Raw genomic sequence first — 20,725 nt, forward strand, 5'->3', positions numbered from 1 at the left:
CGAACCAAACCGATCCGAACACAAACCAATCCGAATCAAATCAAAATATATGTCTAAATCATTTGGTTCAAAATTTTATCATCTAAATAGTTCAATTTAGTTTGGTTTTAAATCGAACCAAAAATATTAAATATATACTAATAATATTAAGATAAAATGTGTAACCATTTGACATAAACAACTAAACATAATTTTTATATATATTATTTTTAAATGAATATAATAGACATAACTAAAATAAAATAAAAATATATATAAATTTCATACATTAATATTAGATCTGAAAAAAATTACTTATGATATTTATATTAGATTTGAAGATAATAATATAGAATTATTAGATTACATATTTTACATGTTTATTACATTGTGATGTTTGGATTTACATTTAAATATAAAAAATGATGATTTAGTGTTAAATGGTGCATAAAAACCATATATGTAGTTCTAGTTTTTTAGCTTTTTTGTTCAAGTGTTTTAGTTTTTTAGCTTAATGTATATTTTATTATAATAAATATTTGTGTGGTTACAGAAGAAACATTGTAAATAATATGGTAATGCTATGTGTTGTAGTTTTTTCTAGTAAAAAAAGATATATATTCATATGTATCTTGGGAAGACTTCTGGTGGTGGGAAATGTCTACAAACCAATGAAATACATATACTATCTCATGAACCATGTCAAATCATAAAATTCCCATGGAAGTAAAGAAGTGAAGGAAACAAAAACACAGAAGCCTGCCAAACTGAACAAGCGAAACAAAACAATGAAAATAAAATTCAGAAAACTCTAATGGAATTTAAATAAAGCCGATCAGGCATCAAGCCTCATACATGGTTACTTCATCGGACATCATTTCACCCATTAAAGCCCCACCTATTACTCTTCCCACAAACGCCGCCCCTAGTCCTAGCGCCGCAGTACTCCCTCCTTGTGGCTTCATTGCCGGTTTTTGGCTTTGTGTTTGTGGCTCTGGTTGTGTTGGTTGTTGCGTTTGTGGAAGCTGGTGCAGCTGTGGTTGCGGCTGCACTTGCTGTTGTGACGGACGGTATTGCTGGTATGAAAGTGATTGTGTATGCATTGTGGGTGGTAGAGTGGTTGGTTTTGAGATTGCGGCTTATGTGGCTGCGTTGGTGAATATTGTTGGTATCCTTGTGACTGATGTGGTTGTGTATGCACTAGTGGCTGGTGGAGAGGCTGAGGTTGAGGCTGCGACTGATGATATTGTGGTGGCATATAAATTGGTAACTGACCGTTGCTTTGTACAGCATTTGCTCCGGGTTGAAAAACTGTGTAACCCGAGGTTCCTTGAATAGGATACATAAAAAACGGTTGGGGAGCTTGCTCCGCAAGAAACTTATATGTGAAGCTCAATGTTCCTTTTCTCCCTGAAGAAACCTTCACATCCCGGGTCATCAAACTCATGCCGTCGTCATCATCACCGTTAGATGGCATAGGAGACGGTGGGTTTAATCCATAAAGCTCCTGCAACGAGACTACGACCTCACCAACGCCTTTTTCCCCAAGTAACGCTCTCACGCCGATTAGTTTCACAATGAGGGTCAAACGTCCCTCTTGAATTAACTTCTCGTCTAGACAAAACTCAACTTCGTGGTCCCATTTCGGGTTTCTGTAGATGCAATAGGCGACAGGGGTATTAGCTGTATCTTTAATTCGTGTCTTACCCACGGATCATAACCGAAGCGTATACGTTCATGTCGTTACCTATGCTGACACTTCTTATGTCTTTAGCGGATTTGATCACAAGCATCAGTTTCAGTTTCCGCATAGTGGTTTGAAACTGAGGGGAAAGCATGACAGGCTGACCTAAACTCGCTGGATCCGGATTTAGGTAAACGGGCTGACCTGAACTTGCTGGATCCGTATTTAGGTAAACGGGCTGACCTGAACTTGCTGGATCCGGAGTTGGGTGAACGGGTTGACCAAACGCAAGCGAGTAGTCCGGGGCCGAAGGAGACATATCATCAAGTGTTGCTGCCGGGTTAAACCGGTACGAGAGACTTTTAAAGGGAAAGTTAACGGTTGAACCGGATTTGAAGCAAGAAGCTCCTGAACAGAGATGGTAACTTGTCCCAAATAAAGGTCGTTTTCATCTTCTAGCCAGTAGCTAAACAACTTGACCGTGAGGGTAAACTGGACTGCTTCCTCGTCGATGGAGAACTTGACGGTGTGGTTCCACGTCGGATTGGAACATCCGTTAAAGTCAATGGGTGTCTTGGCTGCTTGTTTCTGTTGAGTAGTGCCGCCGGTGATTGAAACAACGGCGTACACGTCCATCTTGTATGTTGAATTGATATGGCTAACATCATTGGCTGATATGATTTTGAGCTCCAAGGTTGGATTATTCTCTCTGCCTCTTTGCAACTCCGGTGGTGACATTTTCGGGAAGAGAATCAAGTCTTGTCTTGGAAAATTTGGCAAATGCTGAGTTCTGACAAAGATAATTACCAAGTAATGCGTTGACATATACACAAAGCATCAGAAATGTTTTGTACATATATTATATATAGACATACAGCATTAACAACAAATAGTATTATTTACATACAGGCTAATATTATGTCAACTATAAATTCTTATAAGATTAGAAACCAGCTGGAAAGAAAGTCTACTTATATACTCATTATATTATAACTTCTTTAAAAAAAAGTTTCTTATAAAACTCCTAAGATTAAGGGGTTGAGTGGTTTTTCCGCTACCACCCGCAAACGCAGTTTTTGTGGTTGGTAGCAGTTAACAGCATTTCAAAACAATCATACAAACCGTTATAAATCGCTTCAAACCGCTTCGAATCTCTTAAAATCAAAAGCTGGTTTCAGCTAGAGTTTGCGGTTGTGGGCGGTTACGGTTGGATAAAAAAATATTAAACTTTTTTTTTCTAAATATTTTAAACTTCAAAGTTTAAAATTTAAAATATTATAAATAAAAATATATACACAACTTATATTAATTTAAATTCACAAACAATATAGTATTTTTTTATAAAAACTTTAAAGTAGCTATTCATCATAATTTTTAAAATTAATATACATACATATATAAACATATATACACATATAAAGATATATACATATATAAAAAAGATCCAAAATATTCTTTAAAAGTTTTGATATAAATCTTCATAAAAATATATTAAAACTATAACTTTCAACTACTTAAAAATTAAAAAAAAACTTAATATTATTATTAATCATATTATATTAACAGTTATTATATTTTATCACAATATTATGTGTTTTTATATTTTATAATATTATAATATGTGTATATTGATAATTTATTATAAAACCGCTGTAATGTCTCATAATCAACCAGTCACAAACATTTCGCAAACGCAACAATTTTTAAATGTTACGCCAGTCATACAAAACGCCATGTAACACTTGAAACCGCAACCACCCACACCTGTAAACTCTCGCATCCGCAACCGCAACCGCTGTGTTTGAAACAGTTAGGCCCCGACTAGTGATTTCGTGCGTTGGATCATGATAGATGAAAGAAAACATTTTGACAAAAGAAAACTATTAATTACCCAATAAACAAAATCAGTTTTTTTAGCTGACCATTCGCTTAGGGTTATTGAAATTATTGTTTCTATAAATATATACCAGTACCCCCATAATTTTTTTTCCTAAAAGTATCACCACTATCTGTTGTTGAATTACGCATTTCTATTTGGTGAATAGAAAATATATACTGTAAATGAAAATATATTTTTAAGTGTTAAATGAAAAATAATATTAATTTGTTCAGAAAAGTTAAAGATAAACTTCAGTGTGAACAAAAACAAAAAAAAATCTTTTTGTGAACAAAAACAAACTTTTTGTCACAAAACAAAAACAAAATATACAGTATATTGTTTATATTTAAATAAACTTATACATTAGTTATTGTCAAAAAAAAACTTATACATTAGTTATGCTTCTATTGAAATTATATATTTAAATTTAATTTTTAAAATTTTTATTTTACTATCTTGTTAAATTGTGTTACTCCGTCTGTATTACTTTAAGTGGTTTTTAAAATTTTCTATTTTGATTTAAAATAAGCAATGTTCTCATCTTTCTAAACAAAATTTAATGGTACTTGAAATTTGTAATCAATTACAAAATATTCTATATTTTTTATTGACTGAACTAATTTTATGCTATTACTTTATTTCTTCTGTTTCAAAAAGATGCATATCCTAGACTTTTCACATATATTAAGAAAAATCACATTAAATTTGATTGTAAATGCATTGTTTTGTGAATAACAATTTTTCATACTTTTAACCAATAAAAATCTAATAAACACTATTAACTCTTTTGAAGTTAACAATTTTTTATTAAATAATATATTGAAAAAGTAAAAAATATATATTTTTGAAACTATTTTTTTTAGAATATGGATCTTTACGAAACGGAGGGAGTATTTGTCATCACTCTATCCTGGAATATTACTTCTTTATGCTACTGGATTACATATAATATAGATAATTGAATAACTCAATCTAAATAAACTAAAATGGATGGCAGTTACTTAACTTGTAACGGAGTAGATCCATTTCACTCAACTACTTTTCCTTTGTTGTTGCAACTTTAGTATTTAAACCATTAAAGAATTTTACAGTTATTTATATATCTTTTTTTAATCAAATAGTTATATATATATATATATATATATATATATATATATATATATCTTAAATAACTTCTTTTATGTTATATTTATTCTACTAAAACATGAATATAACCTATTGATAAATACTATGTTTAACTATAAATTTCATTTATTTAAAGGATTCTTCTATCAAACTAAATTAATATTAAACAAAAATATAATTATTAAAAAATCAAATACAAAATTTAAATACAAAAATTAATAAATACATATCCGTCCTTGAAAAGACGGATTAGAATATTGTCACGTATAAAGGAAAAGAAAGCTTATACGAGATAAGTCTTCAAAGAACATTACGTTACACAATTACAACACGTTAACACGTTTTTCTTTTCTAGCAACGGAAGCCTCTTGCATTTAACGTTAGTCCGATAGGTTTGCTAAACAAACCCTAGGGGATGTTTTTAAGATGGTTCTATATCATAACAAGAATTAAGATGGAAAATAACATAATATTTTCATATTTTGTATGTGTTTGTTAGATATCATGTCAAGTTCAAAAAACACAAGCAGATCACGTCATGTGTTTCTAAATTACTTTAGTTAAAAATATTCATTCCTTTTGTAGGTTACCATTTACAAGGACAATTTATTTCATTTCTTCTCTGCATTTATTCCTTTTAATTTATTCTTGTTCATTCTTTTTGTTTATTCCCCGATCGTTCCTTATATTCTCAAATCGGTTACCAGTTAGACAATTGACTTCTCCCAACTAAAGGTCGTTATCTCCTTCGAGCCAATAGCTAAATAACTTGACGTTGATGGTTAATAGACCCTCACACGCAGCTTTCTCGTTGACGGAGAACTTAATGGTGTGATTCCACGTCGGGTTGGAACCACCATCGTAGTCAATGGGTGTTTTGGCTGCTTGTTTCTTTTGAGTATAGTAGTCTCTGAGTGAAACGACGGCGTACACCTCCACCTTGGCTGTCGAATCGATGTAGCTGATATCACAGGCTGATATGACTTTAACCTCAAGAGTTGGGTTCTCTGTCGTTCTTTGCAACCGTTGGGAAGACATTTTGGTGGAAAGCTAGTCTCCACATGATCTTGTCTCCAAGCTAAGACAATGGTATTTAAAAATACACAACCGTGTGGACATTTTCTGAGTTACCATATTATATATGAAAGATAAGATAATATATATATATATTATACAAAGCAAAAACCATGTTTTTTTATAAGTACCAAAAACCATGTTGTTGTAGAGTAGATCTTTATAAATTATACGTACATACCCTTTGGAAGTAATAAAATTTCTATAGTAATTGAAATTTCATATATAGCTGGATCAATTTCTGTACATAGACTATTTCCAAAAGGCAATAAGATGTCTGTGTGGTCTGGTTTCCCACCATTACTCACAAGACCACTTCCACACAAACAAACAAAAAAGAGAATAAGAAAGTGGCTAAAAACAAACTTAGAACATCAATTAAAAAATGAAAGTGGTTAAGAAAATTGAAATTATGAAAGTGGAAATGTTAAGACATTTGGAAAAAGTAACGGAAACTTCTTGGGAAAATGCATTTTATTAAACTTCAAGCCAATGAAAAAGCTAATGAAAAGAGGAACAACTCTTTCAAAAAAAAAAGAGGAACGACACAAATTAACTGAAAATACAAGGAGATTACTTCTTACAAATTCAGAAGGATGAAAGTAGTCCAATGCATTAAAAAATAAGTAACATTTTATTTTCATGCCTTAATGGAGCACGAATGTCATAGCAAAAAAAAAAAGATGGAGCACGAATGCGACACATCTATGCTTCTTGTGTATCGGGTAGTGACTGAGGGAGTGGCTGTTGAGACAGTGGTTTAAGATCCGAATGTTGTGGTGGTGGCTGCGGTTGCGCTCGAGGTTGCTGTTTCCATGATAAATGTTGTTGATATCCATGTGATGGATATTGTGGCGGCATATATATTGGTACTAAACTGTTGCTACACCCACCATTTCCACCTTGTTGAACATTAACATAGCTAGAGGTCACCTGAATCGGATCAGACGAAGCGTATGAACGAGACTTAACCGGTAGATACATAATACATGGTTGGGATGTTGTATATGGTGTTGGAACCGTTGAAACTTTAACTTGTTCTGCAAGAAACCTATACGCGAAGGTCACGACACCTTTCTTCCCGTAAGGACCGGTCAAAGCATGCGTCTCCAACTTCATACCGTTAGCATCATCACTGGCTGATGATGAAGGTGGATTTGAGACTAACAGTTGTTGAATCGGAAGTCTGATAGATCCTACTTCCTTGTCACCAAGTAAAGGTCTGTGGCTCATCAACTCCACGAGGAGCATCGAACGCCCTTCTTGAGCTACTTTTTCATCGATTAAAAACTTAATCATCTGATTCCACTTAGGGTTTGTATTGGCGGAGAAAGCCACAGGGGTATTGATCCTATCCTTAACTTCTCTATCCTTACAGATTGCAACAGAAGCATATACGTCCATAGCCAAAAAGGCGTTGACATCTTCGATGTTTCTGGCGAATTTGATCACAATCTCTAGGATCAGTTTAGTCGTAGCGGTTTGATCCGAGTGTGAATAAACCGGTCGACCAATCGATGGAGAATGATGCTGAGGCGCCAGAGGATATGAACCCATAACCGCTACTGGTTTAATCCGGTACAAGAGGCTCAACTTTGCGTTGGTACTTCCTCCTGTGACTTTGACAGGGAAAGTCAACGACTTCATTTTATTGACGTTACCGTTTGCAAACGGTGGAAGCGGGTTTGAGGCGAAAAGCTCCTGAACCGAGACGTCGACGTCTCCTAAATAAAGGTCATCCTTCCCCTCGAGCAAATAGCTAAATAACTCGACCTTGAGTGTTAATAGACCTTCACGGGCTGCTTCTTCGCTGACGGTAAACTTCACGGTGTGGTTCCACGTCGGATTTGGACCACCATCGTAGTCGATGGGTGTTTTGGCCGCTTGTCTTGTTTCGTCGTTAACTGAAACGACCGCGTATACGTCCATCTTGTCTGTGGCAACAACATGGCTGAGGCCACTGGCTGATACAACTTTGAGCTCAAGCGTTGGGTTCTCTATGGCTCTTTGCAAATGTGAGGAAGCCATTTTTTAGAAACTCTTGTATTGTACTATTTTAGCAAATGTAAAGTAAGACAAAAATATACACAAGTTTGCGTGTGGACAACTTCTAATGTTACAAAATTATAGAAATATAACGCACCTTGTCCCTTTGTCTGAATGTAGTAGTTGACCTTAGTGTTTCAAAAAAAAAAAAAAAAACGCACCTTGTCCATGTTGTAGGGTACATACGTATAATCACGCTGAAAAAATCTTCTTAGTCATGAACTTACTACGCTTACATTGTGTAATTTTTTTTTTAAAATAAGATTTTATGACCTCATGAAATCTGAATTAAAAAAAAACGTTATGTCTACCTCGAGTGGTGTCCCACTAGCACAATTCAACGAGTTACATCACATAAGAGAAGTTCCACTCGATAAAAGAGGAGACGTATTCAAAATACCATACTCATAGTTCGGATCAACAATGTACAAAACTTTGTATAAATGATTCTATACTGAAGAAGGAAAATTTCAAAGATACTATTTTACGATTTCACTTTAGAGAAATGTTATTTCTTTAAAAAAATTATTAGAAAATATAAGTTATTACGTTTATTAGAGTCTTTGTCCGCTACGAGCGAAAAATATTTTTAGATATTTTAATTTTCAGATGATAATTTAGGAAAAAAAATCAAATTTTATTGTTTAATTTAATTAAGATTTTATTATGTGTTGTATCACGGATTTTTTCCACTTTGTGAATTAATTGATGAGAATAGAGTTGGGTGGTATAATTAGATCCCAAGATGTAATATAAAAAGTTGCTAGGACACGAATAAAAAAACCATAAAAAGGTTTAGAGAGTTTTTTCTTTCTCTATGGCTATGATTTGCCTTGATGGTTTAATTCCGATGAATAGGTGAAGTTTGCATTGAGTTCATCTTTTGGTTGACTTGCTATTGTCTTTTGAAGTGTTTGATTGAAGAGTCAAAGTAAAATTTTGTAATTAGTGAAGAAACGAGTTATAGTATACCTGCAGTAGTAAATTTGAAATTAATAATAAATTAAAATTAATTTAATAAATTAATTATAGTAAAATTGCCGCAGATTTTAGGTTTCTGCAGTTTAGTACTTGTATTTATAATAAATTAATTATAGATCAGTTATCCTTAGATAGTGTTGGGATGATGCTTGTGGCGATAACAACTTGAAATTTCTTATTTTTCTTGGTTTGTAGGAACCTAAAATCTACGGCTTGGTTGTCCCACAGCATAAGTTTAACCATTGTGGACCTAAAATGGAATTCTATGTATGATTAGGTGTTGATTTAATTTTAAAATTTTAATTTTTTGGTTAAGATTACCTGTTTAGCAATAGGCCTATTATGAGTTTTGATTTGGTTTCTGGATTGTGTGATTTTAGGTCTTGCATCATGCGCAGATTACTTCGTTATATTTTAATTCTGGAGATAAGAATGTAAGTGGTATGAATTATTTACCTGATAGGTAGGTCTTGGCAGTAGCCAAATGTAGGAGGTGGTTGTAATTTTGAGGAGAGAAGTTGTGAACAGAAATGTTCAGTATGAGATCCTCAAGTTTTGTCATTGTGGTTTGCTGGGTGAACTGAATGGAATATGGGGTGTTGGGTCAATTTATGTTTCCGAAAATTTGGTATGACCAGAAATTCCAAAATTCATAAATATCTCCTTCTTTCAAAATGTGTTTGTTATCTGCCGAAATATCTGTTTAAAGCCTATCTTCGTATAAGTTCCCCTGCATGTGTATGAAATGGTTAGTGAAGATATACAGGGGAAAATATTAATGTTTTGAGAATGAAGGAAATTTGGTGATCGAAGCATATAAAGCCGGTGGACATCTGGTTTGTCTGATGTTTTATGATGTGCCAGAGACGACTTATACCTGAACAACTATGCTTCCAAACAACTCAAAAAACTCCAAAAAATATTCCAGCATCTGATAAAGATTTTATGTATGCAAATAGTAAATGAAATCTAAAGATGTCGAAATAATTATCAAAATGTACAAGAATGAATGACTAAAACAACATAAATATGAAAGATATCACTGTGAAACATAACGTAGACATGACTTTGGCTTTTCTGCTAAAACAATTGTGTAGAAACATTTTTTTCAACACAAGCTATCATCTTCCCCTGTTGAAAATTCTACACGTTCTTCAAAAATTCTAGGAACAAGACTCTGTGATCATGACGATGTTGATGATATAACTTGGGGTTTGAATGTAAGACAGAACTATTGCAGGAGAAATACAGGATAGATTGATATGCAGGAGGAACTGCAAATAGTTTCCATTCAATCATGAAAATGTTTAATAAAATATATATGAACTGCATGCAGAACTTTTTTATGTGTAATTTAGGTTGTCCTGCAAATAAAAAGGGGAATGTGTCTTTCGATGGGCAGAGGGCCAATAAATGGGCTTCTTTTTTTTCTTTAATAGTACAACTTTTTCTACAAATTAAAAACTCTTTCATAAGTTAAAAAATCTTCCTAACAAGTAAGCTTTTTGTAGAATTTTTGTTTTTATATATAATAATTATTCCATTTTTTAAATATGTTCAAATAATATTTTTATCTTGTGATTAACTGTTTCTAATATTTTTCAGGTTTCTCATATATCAGCATGTATTAAAAATTGGAAAAACAAGACAATTTTTTCAGTGAATTATGAAAATTTTATTATCTTAAAACACTAAATGTTTTATTTCAATAATACTAGCAGAAAAATACTAATTATCTACAAATATATTATTACACATACATGATTTTTATGTTCTAGTTAATTAATTCTTATTTTATGTAAATTAGTTTATTAAATTCATCCTGTAACTAATAATCATCTAATATTTACATATATTTATACATTATAATATTTTATAGCCAATTAATATTTTTAGACAATGTAATAGTAAATATATGTTTTTGTTCTTTTATATATATATATATACATATGTCTTATATTTGGTTAAAAATATAGATCCAAATATTCAGACTAAAATCAAGATATTTGGATTTGAATTTGATTTTAACGGATCCGAGATTTTACTATCCTGATCCGGACTTCGTACGGATATCAATGTCATGATAGAATATACGGGGAGTCCGGATCCGGATAATAAAATCTCAGATCCGTCAAAATCGTATCCGGATCCGAATATCTTGATTTTAGTTTGGATATCTGGATCCATATTTTAAAAGTATATTAAAATTTTAATTTTATTAATAATTATATCTGATATATTAATATTTAACATAAAATTAGTTTTAAAAGCTTATATTTTAATCTTTTAATAATATATACATGTATATATTTATAAATCTTGTATAAATATTTAATTTATGTTATATCTTTAGAATTTTATTATTTTAAACAAAAAAAAGATTTTTACGAATGGATCCAGATATTGTGGATAGTACGATATCTAGACGGATATCCGAAAGCCAAATATTTAATTTATAAACTAAATGAACGGATCCAACAATATTTTTCAGATATACGGATCTGCATTCGTAAAAAATTCATATAATTTTAAATTTCATTATATTTATTAGAATGATGATATTTATTGTTATTTTTGTCAACATGATATTTATTAATTATATATAATAAGTTGCGTTTTGTTTAAATATTTATTTTTCATTAAAATAATTTCAATATTTATTTTAAATACAATAAATTATCGATTTAACTTGATCTGCATTTGTTCTGCTTGATCTGCATTTGTTCTGCTTGATCTGCATTTCTGTTTGATCTGCATTTTTTGATCTGCATTATCCATTCAAAGCATTGTTCTTTTTACTGTGATACAACAGGTCCACAGCACCAGTAAAATAAAGCTTAGTAAATGTCACTTCAGGAATAATGTCATAATAGAGTTTCCCATCACATTACAAAGAGTAAGAAGCAATAACATCTCAAAAAATGTTCTATAACTTCAAATATAAAATTTTTGTTCTCTAAAGAAAATTTCAAAATTTTTGAAGTTTTGAGTAGTTACACTCTATATTTGAAGTTTCACTACTCAAAATTTCAAATTTGAAGTTTCATCTTTTTCTTTGTATTTTGATCTTTATATTTACATATTATATTTATAATTCTTAGATATTTTGTCATCTAATTTTTTAGTCCTTCACACATGTCTTCATTCTTGAAGTCATATGAAATTTTATTAAACAAACGTAAAATAGAAACGAGAGAGTAACATGCTCACATTAATTAGGACATTAAAAAGGGAGTAGTCAAAGTGAAAAAACACCAAGATGTATTAGAAGATTAGGAACAGTGACTAACAATAGAGAAAAAAAGAGTTTTTGGAAGAGTTATGGCAATGCACAAAGTTCTCTTCACTCTACAGTTATGGCTAACTACAGAGTGTAGTGATGTCCTGATGTATCAATATCCAAGCCCTTTAGCTTTGAGACTAATTCAACATGTCCCTTAGATGTGTGAAGTTCCCCAAGCCTGTCACACCAAAACATTCACCAATAAGGAGATATAAGTTACTATACAGAAAGCCAAGTTACAAAAAAAAAAAAAGTTACTATATTATGTTTACGAGGTTCTGTACATAACCATTATCCTATCTGACTATGGTTTTTGTACAAATAGAAAAAGAAAAACATGGTAAAGATTAACATAAATAATAAAAAAAGTTCCAGATCTTATATGGTACCAAAGTATTATTTATAGAAATTATACGACTTATTTAGAGCATCTCCAATGTACATTAATTGTTCCTCGAAAACAAAGATCTCAATTATAGAAATTAATTTGGTTAAATATTACGATTCTATAATATAGTTTTTTTCTAATTTCATAAAAATATAGAAAAAGTCTATTTTTTATCTCTGTATTTAGAGACGTAAATAACAATTTTCTATATATTTTTTCAGAAAAAAACTCCATTATATTATAAAGATATACATTAAAGTAAATTCATTATTATAATATTTTTTAATTCTAATAAAAAATATAAAGAAAAAAATAGAGATAAATTAGAATGATTTAAATCTATAGTCTTGACGGATTATGTATTTTGTCTGTTCACTTGTTGTCCAAAAAAAAAAAATTATGTTCGCCAATATAAAACACATGTACACACGGTGAAAGAGTTTTTGGACTTAAGGACTGATTTCAAAATAAAGTTTTTAGAATATATTGGAAACAACTTTTAAATACAATCATATTGCCTAAATATATAGATAAAGTCTTTTTCTATCAAATATATAGATGAAGTCTAAAAAGTTAGAAGGCAACATTTGATAATTCTACCAATCAATTAGAATTAAACTAGGTGTACTGGATTCGTCTATATTTACATGCATATTTTTATACACTAAATAATTGAATAAAAAAGTAATTTGTAAAAAAAAAAATTATATATGTGTTTTAAAAATAAATTGTTTCTCTTGTTTCTACATAAAAAATCAAATTTATAAATTAAAAATTCAATCTTGTTAATTAATTATTTAGATATTAATAAATATTTTAACATTTTTAAACTAATTGAGTTTTATTATATATACATGTACACTATTATCATCTGTGTAACACGTGTTCTACAATAAATCATAAGTTTTCTTGGGACAAAATATCTTAGCATTTTGTTTGCAATTTCATTAAAATAATTTAAATAAAACTACTCATTGCTAGTATCTCCATTAAATAATATTAATGGTATACTAGAGTTTTGACCCGTGCGTCCGCACGAGTATGTGTTTCAACGATAAATAAACATTTAAAAACAAATAAAATAATTGTTTCAATTATATTATTTTAGTTTATTGGTTAAATAGATATTTTGGTACTGTTTTGTGTGAAATATTTTTTTGGATATGTTAGATCTGTAGTTATAAGATATCAATAATTTATATATCAAAAAAATTAGATTACATTTAAAAATTTAAACCAAAATTAACACTACATAGTTATCTAATTAAATTATAAATTATATTTTATTTAATAAAAATGTACAGTATTATTAAATTGGTATTACAAATCTATATTATACAAGTGTGTTGTTACTAAATGTATGAAAATACCTCTAAACATTTAATTATATATAGTTAATTTTCTTTGTTTGATCAAAAACTATAGATAATTATCATTAATTTTTATTGTAAAATTTATAACAATCATACAAAATAAAATTAAAAATTGTAATTTGGGCCATATTAATAGAAAACTCAACTATCAGTCCATTAGGTTTCTGTTAATGTTTTGTTGTCCGAAAAAAATATCGTGATAACAAAAAAAAGAAGAAAACAGATTGATTTTTTAATTAAGAAGACAGCATTTCTGTTAACTCTTTGAAGTCATATATTATTGTCTAAAATTAGCTCCCATCTTTCACTCTTGGACAATGTAATTGATAAAATAGTAATTACGCACCATTTAATGAATGCTTGTATTGATAGAATCTGATTATTGTAACAGTACAATATAATCTCTTTAAATTAATATTCGATAAATTAATATACACTAAAAATTTCTATAAATTAATATAATTTTATAGTCCCAAACTGAGGTTTTAATTCAATTAGTATATCGATAGATTAATAATCTCTATAAATTAATAAAAATTTATAGTTTTAATGTATTTTCAACATTATTAATTTATAGATGTTTCACTGTGTAGTAGTTTACTTTGTTAAATCAAACGTGATTTGCAAGGTTTTAAAAGGCACTATCGTGTTCATAAGATTGCTATCGTTTTAGTTATAATGATTGCTTTAAAATAGGTAAGGATTTAGGAATGTTATGATTTTACTTCCCTGACGAAATTATTATTTAAGATTTGGTGGACCAAAAATCTAATCTTTCTATAACAACTAAAATTCAGTATTTTAAATATACTTTGAATATTATTCAAACCATTTATTATTTATCAAAAATGGTGCGTAAGAACAGCAAAGAAACACATAAATGTAACAAAAATAAACAAAAACATGTGTATGATTTCTCGGTATCCATTAGAACAATACTTAGATTTAGATGAGAATATTTAGCAAAAAAATACTTAGATGAGAAACCATTCATTATTGAATGCTTGTATTGGATTTCAGCAGACAATATTAAAGAGAGAAATAATTGGTTCTGACACACGTACACAATTGGTATAAAAATAGTGAATTGAATTTTGGAAAGAAGAATTAATTTTGCAGACAATTATTTTTGGTTTAGTACGTACACAATTAGGATTTTGGAAAGTCATTATAGTTTCGCTGGTTTAGTAACATTTCAAAACCAACGTGATTAAAGGGAAGTTAAGTACAGTGGCATTGAGTTGTAATTTTTGTGCAAAACTAAGAGATAAATATTAAATGTACTTCTGTTTTAATAAATTAGATTTATTATATACTACTCTGTTTCTGAATAAGTGTCATTTTAGAGCTGTGCACACGGATTAAGAAATCATTAAATTTTGCATATTTTCCATACAAAAACATCATTACCCATGTATCTCAACCAATAGAAAAATAAAATACAAAATAAAATTAATAAATTCTGCATTGAAATTCGAAAACGACACTTATTTTGCAACGAAAAAAATCTCTACAACAACACTTATTATGAAACGGAGGGAGTATATTTTATTGAATTGCTCAGCATTAAAATTAGAAAAATGTTTTTTTCTTCTTTCTAGATCTTTTTTTCGTAGACATTCTCTCTCCATTGCAAATGGTCAAAATAAAAACTTGAGATGCTCACTATTGATAGCAGTGATCAGAGCTCTAGTGAGCTCGGCAGAGACGGAATTATGAAAACTACGGTTTATTAAAGTTTTGCTAGAAACAGATTTATTCTAATTTTTATTGTATTAGGTATGTTTAACCCTGATCTCTTGGTCGGAGTTCTTAGTTTATAATTTACATTTTTTATATTTTTAGATAAGAGATAGTTTTTATATTTCTTATTTAAAAAATAGTTTTTACATTTTTTCATTAAAATCTAAGAAACTTAAAACCGTCTTTTATCCGCAACTAAAAACTTCAGTTAAAAAACTGAGGTTAATCATGGTTTTAGGTTCTTTTCGTTATCACTAAACCAATTGTCTTGTCTGGATTGATTGATAAACTATTTTATTTAAAAATAAAAATGATAATGAAGAAAAGGGAAGAATTTCAAAAACCCTGTGTCTTCTTGTGAATTTTTTTTATATTTAATATTAACTATATAATTATATTATGTTAGTATTATATGAGTATATAGTCTTTGAGACCCCTGACCAATAATGCTGCTAATAAACTATAATAACAAGTAGGGGAAAGTCTCCATATAAGTTGCTATATGAGAGTATTTGATGTGCACAGAGAAAAAAAAGAAAGAGTATTTCATTCTGACAGCAAAGAATGGAAATGATAACAATCTCTCTATGCTTCGCAACTATCTTAGCATTTCTCTTTCTAAAACAAATTCTCAAACCAGCTACCACCACTAACCGTAACCTACCACCGTCTCCGCCGCGTCTCCCCGTGATCGGAAACATCCACCAGCTCAGCCTCCATCCTCACCGTTCACTCCGTCATCTCAGCATCCGTTATGGACCGCTCATGCTCCTTCATTTTGGTCGAGTCCCTATCCTTGTAGTTTCGTCAGCTGACATAGCTCACGACGTCATGAAAACACACGACCTGAAGTTTGCAAACCGCCCGAAAACAAAAGCAGTCGATATATTTTTGAACGGAGGGCGTGATGTGGCGTTTTCCTCCTACGGCGAATACTGGAGACAGATGAAGGTAAACTTATTAATCTGAAAACCCATTTACTTTTTGCCAGCTAATTCTGTGTACCAACTGTGTACCAACTGTACTGACATTAAATATTAAACAACGAGTTAGGTGAGTAAGAGTTATATAATTGATTATAGGGATGATTATATGATTGTGATATGTTGTTAACTCTTCCTCTTTCTGTTTTAATTAAGACCTTTTATTATAAATAATCAAACTTCTCTTTTGGAAAAAAATTGCATTTGGGTGAAGAGCTTGTGCAGTGTTCATCTCCTCAGCAAGAAAATGGTTAGGTCCTTTGAGAATATAAGGGAGGAAGAGATAGTTACAATGATGGAGAAGCTTAAGAAAGCTAGTTCTTCTTCTTTGCCGGTAAATCTGAGTGAGTCTCTCCTGAATTTGACAAACAATGTGATATGTAGAATTGCCATGGGAAGAAAATATATCCTAGAGGAAAACACTAGCGAGTTTGGAAACTTGTTGAGAACAATCATGGAGCTTCTAGGCGCGTTTCCCGTTGGGGATTACATCAGAGGTTTGGCCTGGGTAGATAAAATCCGCGGTCTGGATCGTAAAATGGAAGAAGTAAGCAAAACGTTTAGGGAATTTCTTGACGGAGTAGTCCAAGAACATGTAGATGAAGGTGAGAAGAAAGAAACATTTGATTTTGTTGACATGCTGTTACAAATTCAAAGAGAGAAGACAAGTGGATTCGAGCTCGCTAGAAGCGACATCAACCTCATCATGTTGGTAAGTAAGATAAACCATCCTTTACTTTTAAAACAGCGCATTTCCTAAAATAGAAATATCTAAGTAATTAATAAAAATCTATAACAAGGCATAGGCTGTAACTGGTATTCGAGGTTTGGAATATTATGAATGAAAGGAATTAAAGAAAATGGAATATCAACTAATGGAATGATGGAAGTTATGGAATAAAATAAATGGAATGGATAATTGCAGAGAAATATTTTTGTAACATAAATGGTAACTTTTTAGAGGAATTGAATGGAATGGAATGAAAGTGATTTAAATTTAAATTAAACTATTAAGAATATGTTAAAATATGGCAATAAACGTGTATGGCACTCAAATAGATTGCATGAAAATTAATAAATAATGTTAAAAGGAAACAAAAGTATTTATTTTAACTCAGTTTAATACTAAACATATTTATTTAAAAAATAAAACAATTTTGATTTTTTGTTTTGATACATAAGAGTGTTTAATAAGAAATAAGTTGTTGCTATTATTTTTGTGACAAAAAAAAAGAAAAAAAAGAAGTTTTTGCTTTTATTTTGTTTGATTAGTTACAAATCGTAACAAGAAAAAAAAACTTCAAGAATCTTAGCATATCTATTTTTTTTACAATAAATGAGTTACATATATCTAAACTTAATTAAAAACATTTCTTAAATAATTTGAATGAACTATAACTACATTCCCTTTGATTCCATTTATTCCACACAAATTTTTGGAATGAGATTTATTTTGCATTCCAAAAATGTAGTTTTTTTTGGAATCCTAAGGAATAGGTCATTCCGTGTAATTCCATTCAGAAAAATGTAAATCCAGTTACACCCATAATGTTAATTTGAACTACGATACTAAACATGTGTTTTATAGGATATTTTCTTAGCAGGAATGGCAACATCTTACACGACTCTCGATTGGGCAATGATGCTTCTTATAAGACATCCAGAGTGTATGAAAAAACTCCAAGACGAGATCCGAACATGTTCGAGACATGAGTTCTATGTATTGGAAGAACAAGTAGAGAGTATGAGATACCTAAAGGCTGTGATTAAAGAAGTTCTTCGACTACATCCTCCTGGCCCATTGTTAGCTCCTAGACAACTCAGTGAAGATGTCAAACTGAAAGGATATGACATTGCCGCTGGCACACAAGTAAACATCTAAACGGCGAAACAAAGAAACCATCAGTTAATTATTAAGAATATTATATAAATACTAAATAATAATTAAATACGTGCATTGTTGAGCAGGTAATCATTAATGCGTGGGCGATCCATCGAGACACCACAACATGGGGGCCAGATGCAGAAGAGTTTAAGCCAGAGAGACATTTGGATCTACCTTTGGATTTTTCAGGACAAGATTTCAAGTATATTCCATTTGGATCGGGAAGAAGGCTATGTCCTGGAATAGGATTTGCTATGGCTTTAATAGAGGTGACATTGGCCAACCTTGTGAACAGGTTTAACTGGAAAGTCGAGATTAGACCCAATGGAGATGATGATCATTACTATCTAGCTGAAACGACTGGTATCGAAGTTGGCCGCAAGTTCCCATTATTTGTCTTCCCATCTTTGGCTTCATCTACTCTATAGGATGCAACGAGATTCAATGTCTCGGCCAAGAGTAGCCACTAGACTGACTTTTTCCCTATCAAATAAAAACTGTATTTTCCACTAAGATGGGTATTATTAGTTTTTCTCATGGATCATTTGGTAATGGTGTGCTCTTGTTAATCTGGTCGGTGTCTGATGTCCCAGTTTTTGTTTTTCTTCTTTTTATAAATTTATCTTGAATGCCATTTTTCGGTTTGGTTGGCCGCACATTTTTGGTTAATTAAGAGATTCAAGATCATCAAATTTCGTATATTTTAAAAATAAATTAAATTTTATAATGGAAAACTGCTACCAAAAAATGCACCAATTATAAACTAGTACTAGATCATGACCCGCGCGATCGCGCGGGTTTTATTTTTGTTTTAACATAAAAAAAATATTTTATAATAGTTAATACAATTTGGAGTTTGTCCTTTTTACATAACGTGGTTTTATATAATTTTGAGTTTGTCCAAAACATGTTGTTTAAGAACAATGTTAAAATTGTTTTTTGTATTAATAATTTTTTTCGTTGGTATATAAGAGATATAACTGTGCGGTGAAAAAAATACTAATATAATATTAACCAATACTATTTGATTTTGACATTGTGCTTTTTAAGAGTTTTTTCTAAATGTTTTGTGATTGTCCAATGAATGATGAATGCGAATGCAAATACTTATACACACATTTTAGTGGGAGGAAATGAATATTCTCTAATCTATTAAATTACATATAATAAATACAAAATATCATGACACCGAAATTTTAGGTATAGTAGAATAAATTTGGAAAATGGGATTTTCCATATTCATGATTTATCAAATCTGGCAATTTGATTGTGAATATTTGATTGTAACCGAGATTTTAGGCCTAGTAGACTCAACTTGGTGAAGAGGTTTTCCTGCAACCGATTTTTAAAGTATAAATTGATGTTTCTGTTATTGAAATAATAGTATACGATTAGTATATTCTATTTAGTGTATATTCAAAGCAAACCTTGATTATTTTAGTATGAAAGAAAATATATTCTGATATCTTTAGTATTGAGTTTCAAAAGTTTTGTATCAAGCTATTTAAAATTTAAAGATTCATCAGTATTTGATGCCAAATAATTGTTTTTTTTAATTCAAAGAGGTTTTGTGTTTAAGATAATTATAGTTTGATGATGGGAAGAAACATATTCTTAAGTTATTTGGTTAATTGAATCGATTGGTTTAGGAGATAACTCGATCAAGATAGTCAAAATTATATAATGGCAGGCTAAGGATTCGTGTAATATTAATATTTTTTTGTCAACCTACTCTTATAATATTTGTATTTTTAATAACATGTGTAATATTTATTTTTATTTCTGTCTATTTATATTTTTATTTTTAAGAATTCAGACTCGTGTAATATTTATATTGGAGACATTTATTGTATTCATTTGACTATAATAAAAGAGAAGGATTGTTATATTTGTACTAATGATATAATATAAATATGATAATGTTAGTATACTTAAACGAAAGAATAGATATTTTGTTAAATATATGTATATAATGTAAGACATAGATCTAAGGTGGAATTAAATGATAGATGGTTGATATTGAACTCTTTAGGGAAATATTTAAATGAAAGGTTAGATTAAGAATAATAATGTGATGTACAATTTAAAAATCCACCTAGAAGAAGTTATAATGTTTCTATTTTAATAAGATAGATACGACTACCACACATTAAAATAATACTAATATATCACTAACTATGCAGCTATATTGTCAATTTGATAATGTATCAACATGTGTTATATAGTTAACACCAGAATCATACTTTTTGTCGCTGAAACAGTAGATTGGACATTAAAATCCGACAGTACAGTATTCAAAACT

At 30.3% G+C, this 20,725-nt stretch overlaps 2 protein-coding genes and 1 pseudogene across 2 annotated transcripts; 1 reads left to right on the forward strand and 2 right to left on the reverse strand.

The window, feature by feature from the left end:
- Positions 1–716: 716 nt before the first annotated feature.
- Positions 717–2,401, reverse strand: LOC108839396 (uncharacterized; annotated as a pseudogene).
- Positions 2,402–6,276: 3,875 nt separating this feature from the next.
- On the reverse strand, positions 6,277–7,872 carry LOC108840746 (protein SRC2-like). The gene has a single exon (XM_018613575.2). The coding sequence runs from the start codon at positions 7,767–7,769 to the stop codon at positions 6,447–6,449; it is 1,323 nt and encodes a 440-aa protein (XP_018469077.2). The 5' UTR covers positions 7,770–7,872; the 3' UTR covers positions 6,277–6,446.
- An 8,099-nt stretch (positions 7,873–15,971) lies between these two features.
- Positions 15,972–19,057, forward strand: LOC108824947 (putative cytochrome P450 71A28). Its single transcript, XM_018598308.2, has 4 exons — positions 15,972–16,506; positions 16,753–17,250; positions 18,127–18,408; positions 18,507–19,057. The coding sequence occupies exons 1-4, from the start codon at positions 16,120–16,122 to the stop codon at positions 18,849–18,851; spliced, it is 1,512 nt and encodes a 503-aa protein (XP_018453810.2). The 5' UTR covers positions 15,972–16,119; the 3' UTR covers positions 18,852–19,057.
- Positions 19,058–20,725: the final 1,668 nt, after the last annotated feature.

This window comes from Raphanus sativus, chromosome 2 (assembly GCF_000801105.2).
Source record: "Raphanus sativus cultivar WK10039 chromosome 2, ASM80110v3, whole genome shotgun sequence".
Lineage (NCBI taxonomy): Eukaryota > Viridiplantae > Streptophyta > Magnoliopsida > Brassicales > Brassicaceae > Raphanus > Raphanus sativus.

Coding starts and splice junctions, on each gene's coding strand:
- LOC108840746 (XM_018613575.2), bottom strand. CDS start 7,769: ATGGCTTCCTCACATTTGCAAAGAGCCATAGAGAACCCAACGCTTGAG.
- LOC108824947 (XM_018598308.2), top strand. CDS start 16,120: ATGGAAATGATAACAATCTCTCTATGCTTCGCAACTATCTTAGCATTT. Junction 17,251..18,126: donor ACATCAACCTCATCATGTTG/GTAAGTAAGATA, acceptor TGTGTTTTATAG/GATATTTTCTTAGCAGGAAT. Junction 18,409..18,506: donor ACATTGCCGCTGGCACACAA/GTAAACATCTAA, acceptor ATTGTTGAGCAG/GTAATCATTAATGCGTGGGC.